Source organism: Trematomus bernacchii, unplaced genomic scaffold, assembly GCF_902827165.1.
Source record: "Trematomus bernacchii unplaced genomic scaffold, fTreBer1.1, whole genome shotgun sequence".
Classification (NCBI taxonomy): Eukaryota; Metazoa; Chordata; class Actinopteri; order Perciformes; family Nototheniidae; genus Trematomus; species Trematomus bernacchii.
The window spans coordinates 59,419-68,907 of record NW_022987581.1 but is presented as its reverse complement, the minus strand read 5'-3'; the positions used below and the strand labels follow the sequence as shown (position 1 = coordinate 68,907).

Here is a 9,489-nt window from a genome sequence, read left to right as displayed (position 1 = left end):
TGCACACCCTCCTCCTCCTCACCCCTATAAATTCCTCTCTTCCTCCCTCCCTTTTCTCCCTCATGCCTTAACTTGCCCCCCTTCCTCCCTCCCTTTTCTCACAACCAACAACATTCCTTCATCCTGAAACTCCTTCTTCCTCCCTCTGCAACAAAAGCGGGAAAGAGGGAGGAGATGGGGAACGCTCTCCGGCTGTTTGTTTACATGTGAAACAGAGACGCTGTGGTTGTGATTTGGCTCGTCTGTTGCCATGGCAGCGGGCGGGGAATCGTTGTAAATAATGTGAAATGTTTTGGGAGTTCCCCCCCCCTCACCCTCACACGTCAGTGAGTCACTCACTACTCACCAGCTGAGGGAAGTACAGCTACTCAAGGCTGGTGTTCATGTTTTATTTTTATTAATCATTATACACATTATTTATTGTGTGAAATGGAGCTATTTATTTATTTATTTCTGCCTTTTATTTATTGAATTTTTAATTAGTAGTTCGTGACAAACTCTGAACCTTGTTTTCTACCTTTTATCAATTAATTTGCATTGTATTTAATTTCTTTCATTCATTTATGACCATTTATTTTTGTAATTTCTTTAGGTATTTATATATGTTATTTTTTGTTCATTGATTTTAGACACATGGAACATGTTTTTCTGCCTTTGTATTATTTTATTAATTTATTTTTTACTTTACAGATTGATTTCAAAATGTTAAAAATACTTTGAATAAACATTGACATATAATGAAAGGCTAAGATATACAGCAGCCGTAAAAAACGTAATTAAAGTTAGCTGCACCTTTACCAGCTGTGATCAGCACATTAATGCATCAGTTATTTAATATATATAATACTTTTAATTTTGGTACTTTAACAATATTTTACTAAAGGAAGATTTGGAAAGCAGGACTTTTTCTTGAGTATTTTTTATATATTTTGATGCAAATACTTGTTTTACTTTGACTTAATAAGGTTTTAAATGTTGGACTTTTACTTCTATCAGAGTATGTTTACGCTGTAGTATTACTATGCACTTAAGTAAAGTACTTCATCCACCTCTGAAAGTTTTAAATGACTTGTACTTTACTCAAGTATTTCCATGTATCTACTTCTTCTAAAAAGAGAAATAATCAAATGTATTTTACAGCTTTAGTTCACTTCAACTTTTGATACTTCAAGTATATTTTGAATGCCACATAATTGAAGTAAAGCAGGACATTTTGAATTGTATCAGAGTACTTCTACAATATAGTATCACTGCTTTGACTTCAGTAAACAATCTAGTCTCACCACTGCATGAGACACCAAACCCAAAAGGAAAACATTTACATTTCCTGCCCACAGAAGTAGTGGAAATAGTGGCTGGAGTTTCCTTTTTTCTTACAGAAGTAGTGTCGGAGGAGCAGGGATTATGTGTAAAGCAGCCAGAGGCTTGTCTGGGGTGTGGACTTAAAAAGAGGGCTGGGTCAAAAAGTGGGCGGAAGGGTAGCTACTAGTTGTTGTGCATTTAGAGTGCGAGTCTGAAATCAGTATCCCTGAGAGCAGGAGGAATTAGACGGAGACACACAGGCAGCAAACAGTAAGTCAAAACTCTTATGTATACCTCTATAGGACTCATTCATATATTTCCACTGTTTAAAATAGAGGCTTTTAACAGGATTATGCAGGTTTTCAGTTTTATTGAATGAATGCAGGTGTGTGTGTGTGTGTGTGTGTGTGTGTGTGTGTGTGTGTGTGTGTGTGTGTGTGTGTGTGTGTGTGTGTGTGTGTGTGTGTGTGTACCTTAAAATACCTGTTCACCTTCACAGGCTTCACAGTAACTCCTTTCCTGTCCTGGTGTCCAAAAAGGCTTCTTTCCACATTTTTAACGATAGACATTTTTTGCTGCATGCTTTTAGCAAACCTCAGCCACATGACTCCCATTTTTTCTGCCTGGTGGAAAATACGCCACAGCCAGGCCAGATCTAAAAAAAAAAAAAGAGTCTTGTTTTCAAGAAGCAAGAATTTGGAGGTATTCCACAAGTGTGTTTTATATTAAAGCAACTGCTGACTGTTGAACTAACTTCACTGAAGTTGCTCATACAGTTTGAGCATTTGACAGAAGGTAGAAATAATAAGAAAATGTTCAAAAACTATTTTTGGTAATCAGGTAAAAGGCGGGGGATGTTTGTAAAGATGCAGCAGGCGTGACATATCGTGCAGCCGACCGGTTGCTCATTGCATGTGTGTGGTTGCGTGAGAATGATCTGTGTGTGTCTATGTCTATGTGTGTGTGTGTGTGTGTGTGTGTGTGTGTGTGTGTGTGTGTGTGTGTGTGTGTGTGTGTGTGTGTGTGTGTGTGTGTGTGTGTGTGTGTGTGTGTGTGTGTGTGTGTGTGTGTGTGTGTGTGTGTGTGTGTGTGTGTGTGTGTGTGTGTGTGTGGACCCAGCCCTTGACCACTCCTTTACCCGTTGTCGAGAAACAGCTCATTGCAGATGTGCCTCTCTTCCTCCGTTCACACACCCATTGCGGATTATTTAGCTAAACACAAAGTGGGTCAAAAGCCAGAAGAGCCACCAGTGACGAGGCCTCAGGTGAGAGAGAGCGGAGGTTACGGTGTGTCGTAATTCAAACCCTGGGAAGCGGGCGTGAGCTTAACGTTAGAATGGCAGGTTTTCTTGACAGTTATTTTAAGGAGTGGAGACAAGCCTGAACTCATCTACCCCGCCACATACTTCCCTCCTTGACACCTTCTGTCACCCGCCAAACCGTATCTTCGATTTCCTTCCACAAATGTACATCAACACCTCTCGATAAGAGCGTTTCTCGCCGTCTATTTGCAGGAATTTCACTGTGAGAGCTGTAACTCAGATTAATTAGAAGTTGTGAAGCCACACCCTGAGTGGATGCCAGGTTTTCGCCTTACTTTGAGTGTGTTTATGAAGATCTGTGTGCGTGCTTCGAGCTGGGGTGTTAAACCACACAGGAAGTGCCTTTGTTATTGGCCAAATTAGACTCTTTCTGCTCACTGTAGCTGCCAATCTGCTCTGTGTGTGTGAGTGTGTGTTTTATTAGCGAACAAGCCCTGCAGTTATCCTGCATAACAAAGTGGAAAAGTGGTGTGACAAGTTTCCTCTTGTGCTTCTCTTTTTCTTTCTCCAGCAACCTTCGTCATCATGTTGATCCTTCTCGCTGGTATCTTTGGCATTCACATCATAGGCATCATCATCCTCCTGGTGGCCACCATTGACAATGTAAGTACATTTTGTTGTGTACATTTTAAGTGCTGGAAGTTTAATTCAACACACCTGGACCACACCTTCTACCTCAGTTCTTGACGAGCCCTACATAAGCCCTGACTTCCTCCCTAGTTTGAGTGTTAAAAACACAGAGCACTCGATGCTGACAGACAGCAGAAAGTCTTAGGAGGGATTTCTGCACTCTATCAACGAGCCTCTGTTCTCCTCAGGGCCGCATTTTTGACATTTCTTGGTGACAGATGGGGCCGATGTAGTGTTGTCACCTGATGTCACTGAGTGCATTTTAGCCCTAGGCACAGTGTTGTTAAGAAAGTGAACAAACACATGTAAATATGTCAGATTCTTGCCTGTGATGTAGTGAATATTGCACATCCTGAGTGAGAAACAGGGAATGTGACAGTGACAGGCGGATGTGCATTCCTACCTTTGATAATAGTCGCTCTTGCTTGCAGCTTTTTAAATACATGCCATAACTGAGCGGGAACATCCGGGTCTGAAAAAGTAAAAACATTGTACCTTGAGTGGACTCTCCATTGGTTTCAAATAGAAGTCAACTTGTGTAGGAGTCGATGAAAACATTTACCCTACTTCTCACTTGATTCAACACCTCAGTAAACATTTTCCAAACTGGTCTCAATTGCTAGTTTAAAGTCTTGAGTTATCAACTGGTTGCAAAAACTAAGTCAAATTGTGTAGAAATCTATGAGAAAAAAAAGCTTGATCTCACTTGATTTATAACTTCAGTAATTATTTTCATGGTCTCAATCGCTAGTTTCAAGTCTTCTCCAATACAGCATGATGTTGTTTTTGTAAATTATGGACCAATTTAGGACCATAAAGGATCTCCTTTCTTTATCATGAGGTATCCATTAAGGCGTGGCTACTTTATCATTAACAAGTTGCTATCACAAATGTTGTCCGGTTTGGGTGTTGTCTGTGATTGCTCCTTTTCAAAGTGTTTTCCAGTTAATTGTAATAATTTGGTTGCCTTAAAATATCTCAGTGTTCTCCTTAAGATCCATCCTCTTGTTTTAACTCTGGTTTCAATAAAACATAATGGCTACAACCAAAAACCAACATGGCAACAACCAAATATCAAGATGGCGGCAGTCAAAACACGTCATGTCTAAATTTGAAACCCTAGATTTGCGAAACTTGGCGAAAACACTTGTCCGATGACTTGGGGAAACCTTAACAATGCCTAACGTTAACTGTCTGTAAACCCTAACCCTAAATACGAGCACCAAAATGCAAAACTTGAGCATTTTGCGACTTTGGCCATTCTTTATATACAGTATAGTCAGAACACAGGTTGAACACACACTATGTTTACACACCCTCCTGCTTTGAATTATCCCTCCAGCATTAATTCATTAACCTTTATTCAGCTCATAGGATGGTTTTTCATACTTGTGCAACCGCTGCAACAAAGTCGGACCATGATTTTTAAAGTAACATCTCGTTTCTTCTCTGTTTTAGGCTTGGTGGATGACTGACGTAATATCCACTGATGTGTGGGCTCGGTGGATTCAGACGAGCGGGGTGTGGAACCTCACAGATCTTCCCACAGGTTCACACTACCCACAGGGTAAGTCAAACACACCGCCTTTAAAGAGGAGAACTTGTTTCCATGCGTACTACACTTTGACAAAGTCATATTTACTTCATTAAAAACAAAGTTTGCCCTCAAGGTTTCATTGATTTTTTTTGCCAGTTTTGTTCAACTTGTTCTGACATAACCTTGTTTTGTCAAAGATACTGAAAAACTGGCTTCAAATCCACAGTATTTCTCTTAAACATTGAGTCATGCCTAAAATACACCAATCAAAGTAATCTTTAAGCATCTTTTTAAAAGTTTAACACGGAAAAACTCTGCTTCGCCGAGGCCTCTCTGGTTGTTGTTTTATTGGATTTTGAGAAATACTGTTGCTACGTCCCGATTGGTGCACGGAGGCATCCATTTCTTAAAATTAAATTAAAAACATTCAAGTGATGTTATCTTACTTTATCCAGCCCTTTATGTGGCATCTTTCCAGAACATGGCATGCGAATGATTTGAAAAAACACAATGGGTTTTCAGTTATCTAAATAATTAATTTTGCATTGCAAATCAAGACCAGTATAGCTCAAAATGACGCTGCCATAATGCAAAGATGTCAAATGTCGTAGCAGAACTCAATGAAATGACTTCATCTTGAACCTAATGTAAAGTGATGTTAACTTTTGGACCTTCAAAATACTCAGCATGTTTCAAAATCCTGAAATATTTATGGTGTTTGAACGCCACATTCCTGCCATTCTGACCAGATGTGACCAGAACACGATGTCACTGCAGAGTAACAGTTTCCAGGGTGTGTCAGTGTGATGTTTAGCACATATTTCAGTGACACTCCCCCCTCTCACACACACACATTTTCACTCATATTCTCCCTCTCTGTCGCCCCCTGCAGATTACCTCCAGGCGGTGCAGGCCAGCTCGGTTCTCGCCTGTATTTTCTCCATCATTGGAATCTTTGTGTTTGTGGCTCAGCTGTTCACTCTGGAGAAAGGACAGAGGTTCACCATCTCCGGCGCCTTCCAGCTCCTCGCCTGTGAGTATCTCTGTAACTCTGTGGGGGAAAAGTACATTTACTCAAATTAGGGCTGTGCAATTAATCGTATTTTAATCGCAATTACGATTTTGGCCTGCCACAATTACGAAAACAACATAATCGAAAAAAACGATTATTTTGCTTTGCTAGGTTGTGACAGTGCACTGCAACACATTTGATCAAATGTATTTGTATTTATCATATTTATATATGTTTAGTAGCTTGTTGAAGTGCGCTCCAAAATATTTGTTGATCTTGTTTATTGGTATTTATTATTTTGATATTATTTATTTAAATGTAGATATAAATGTGGCATTTATTTTATTTATTTTTGTATTGGTTTTTCAGTTGAATTATACGCTCAGGGAAATCAACAGTTAAAAAGATACTGTTCAAATTATTATTTGTATTTTAAAGTTCAATAAATGGATGTTTTCAAACATGAATAATCGTATTTAATAATCGTGATATCAATTATTGACCAAAATAATCGTGATTATGATTTTTGCCATAATCGCACAGCCCTAACTCAAATACTGAAATCAAGTACAACTTTAAGGTCCCTGTACTTGAGTAGTTACATTTAATGCTACTTTATACTTCATTGAATTGTACCTTTCCATTAACAACTTCACAGTTTAACAGGAATCATGCATAATAATACAAAATACACAAGTGTGTGTGTTGTTAGATTTGTACACTCCCCCCTGTAAAACCAAAACATATCACATAAGCAAATCATAAATAAATAAAATAAAGGTACTATTTTACTCCACTGTATTTATTTTATAGCTTTAGTTCAGATTAAGATGTTACAAGTGATAAACTAAAACATCTCTAAAAATGAATCTAACTGTTGCAAGAATTCAAAATATATAAAAAAAACGTAAGAAAGAAAGTCGTAATCATGGATAAATTGTGTATCAGGTCTCTATCAGGTTAATAAGATAATAAGAAGTACTTTATTGATCCAAATTTGGGAAATGTTTGTGTTGCAGCAGCATAAAAAGAAATGGCATTGTACAATACAAATAAAAAGACTGGAAATAAACAAGAAAGTAGAAAAATATACATGTGGAAATGACAAATGAACAAAAACAAAATAATGCAAGTTATTATATATACATAAGTATGTGAGGCTGTGGCGCAGTGGACTAGTGTGGTTCAAACCCCACTGCAGTCAGCATGTCGTTGTGTCCCTGGGCAAGACACTTCACCCCAAATTGCTCCTGTGGGGAGTATGTTAGTCGCTTTGGATAAAAGCGTCTAACAAGTAACATGTAATGTGAGGGAAGGAATATTGAATATGAAACTGAATATCTAAATGTAACATGTACAGTGTGATTTTAAGTCCAAGAGAAGCTATGGAGCAATTAATAGTGTGCAAAACAGTTGTAGTTTACTAGTTTTTAGTATTCGTTTCTTGACTTAATTCAGCGATCTGAGTACCTCTTCACTCCTCCTCACTCACCTCCTCGTCTCCTTTCCTTGCAGGTCTTTGCATCATGATCGCAGCCGCCATCTACACCGATCGTTTCCACCTGGACGAGCAGAACGGCTGGTACGGTCACTGCTTCATCTTGGCGTGGATCGCCTTCGCCCTCACCTTCATCTCCTCCATCATTTACTTCGTGTTACGCAAGAAGACGGCGTGAGAAGGACACTAGAAGCTTTTCCCTGACCGACCCCCAAAAAACCCTCAGCTGGACATACCCTTGCTGCTGAAATCTGATTTATTTTTTGTCACAGATGATGTAATATTTGACATCAGATTCAAGCTGCTAGTGTATATTTAGCTCAAGATAAACCTGTTAATTCTCTCAAATACTATCATTGTTTAATTGAGTTTGCTGTCAGGTGTTTTCGTAGTAAAAGGCAAACTCAGGTAAATAACGGCTGTATTTGAGACCGTTTTCTACCCAGATTTCGGGCTGGATTTCTACAGATTAAGACTTTTCTTGTTGTTAACTGAATGTGCCTTAGGATATAAGACGCCATGATAAATGAAGATCTATCATTATTTCTAGCAGGTTGAATAATAAAATCTGTGGTATTTTTTGTTTGTTTTGTAAATTTATATTAGATAAAAAGGGGCGAGTTTATTCTTAGTTTTTTTTGTTATTTTATTTTTCTATTTTATTTTCTGCTCTGGTCTTACTTTATATAATGTGCCACGAGGTAAACAGAGTGTCCAAATGTGGTAAAAAAATCCATTCCTCTGTGGCAGATGTATTTGTAATCTAATGATAAGACTGTATGATTATATATAAGATCAAATCTGTAATTATTTGGGATTACAAAGACACAAAACTGGTTTAAAAATGCAAGTGTAATGCCAAAATCAAATATTAACTCTTACACTACATTATTGTATTCACAGTTAGTTTAAAAAGAAAAAGGAGTTTCTCAATTTCCACTAACCTAGTATGTATGAAACTTGCCATTTTCCATAAATCCACAAATTAAAAATATTTTCTGACTGTTAATCCAACCATTTGGGGTAATATCTGCTCTGTTTTCCCCAAATGCAACTGCCTTAAAGCGTGAGATATGATGTGTAAATATGTTTCCCATAATGCTCTGTATGTCTAAGGCTGTTTTATTTTTGCTACTGTTATTTTTCATCATCGATGACAATAACAATGATTTTTACACTATTAAACTTGATTTCCGACCAATTATTTATATTTTTCTTTCCCCCATTAGTCATCATAAGGAGTAAAAAGTAGTTGATTAAGTGTTCAATTCTGTTAAAGGTGGGGTAGGTAATTTTGGAGAAACCAGCTTGAGTGTGCTAGAATTTGAAAATACACAGCCGGAAGAAATCTGCCACTTCCTTACAGAGCCCCTCCTCCAACACACACGAATGCGCACATGACCAATGAGGGCACGAGATAAGTTTGTGCACAGATGGAAGGCTGACAGGCAGGTAGGCCATCCAGTTATTTTAGCCGGGCCGGCTAAAATGATTGGTCGTACTTTTTACAGTACTACGGCTTCCACAGATGACATTTTTTTATGGATTTTTTGTCAAAGCACTTCAGATATTCATTGCTATCGGGATGTTAAGAGCATTCCATGGAATATAACAAAAAGTGTATCTCGAGCCGGTTTCTCAAACTTACCTACCCCACCTTTAAATGATTGTCAGAATAATTGTTTTGAAATTGCAGACAAAAAGCAGTTTGATGACCACATTTATTAACAATTTGTGAATTGCCAAAACAAGATTCACACTGTTAAAAACTTTGAATTGCAAATAGTAAGAGAGTAAGAGACTTTTTAAAATAATACAGTAAAAGTATATTCAGTTTACAAAACAATGGTGTATTTAAACTTTCTGTTGTTGACTGCTCACCAAGTATATTTAGACTTTAGTGAACATTAAATAGAGTGGTGCAGGAATGAGTCCTAAAACCTGGAAATTAATTTGCATTCAAAAGTATTTTTGGGCACCACATGATGTCACAGAGAAACACTGAAGTTGTAGTACCACCAATTGGCCACCACGGAAATGTGCTTTAACTTCTGGTTTACTTTCTGCAAGCCTGGATCATCCCCAACATTAGCCACCTTTAGCTTAGCGGTGGTGACGTGAAGTCATGTGACCTTGATGTAGTTCCTTTATAGCCCAACATTAGCCACCTTTAGCTTAGCGGTGGTGAC

The 9,489-nt window shown here is 38.1% G+C and overlaps 1 protein-coding gene across 1 annotated transcript; it reads left to right on the top strand.

The window, feature by feature from the left end:
* Positions 1-1,477: 1,477 nt before the first annotated feature.
* LOC117480017 (epithelial membrane protein 2-like) lies at positions 1,478-8,502 on the top strand. The gene is made up of 5 exons (XM_034127168.1): positions 1,478-1,572; positions 3,135-3,226; positions 4,712-4,820; positions 5,683-5,823; positions 7,318-8,502. The coding sequence occupies exons 2-5, from the start codon at positions 3,149-3,151 to the stop codon at positions 7,476-7,478; spliced, it is 489 nt and encodes a 162-aa protein (XP_033983059.1). The 5' UTR covers positions 1,478-1,572; positions 3,135-3,148; the 3' UTR covers positions 7,479-8,502.
* The last annotated feature ends 987 nt before the right edge of the window (positions 8,503-9,489 follow it).

Excerpts from the sequence above, each read along its gene's own strand:
- LOC117480017 (XM_034127168.1), top strand. The coding sequence starts at position 3,149 with ATGTTGATCCTTCTCGCTGGTATCTTTGGCATTCACATCATAGGCATC. Across the intron at positions 3,227-4,711 it reads TGGTGGCCACCATTGACAAT|GCTTGGTGGATGACTGACGT; the intron begins GTAAGTACATTT and ends TCTCTGTTTTAG. Across the intron at positions 5,824-7,317 it reads CGCCTTCCAGCTCCTCGCCT|GTCTTTGCATCATGATCGCA; the intron begins GTGAGTATCTCT and ends CTTTCCTTGCAG.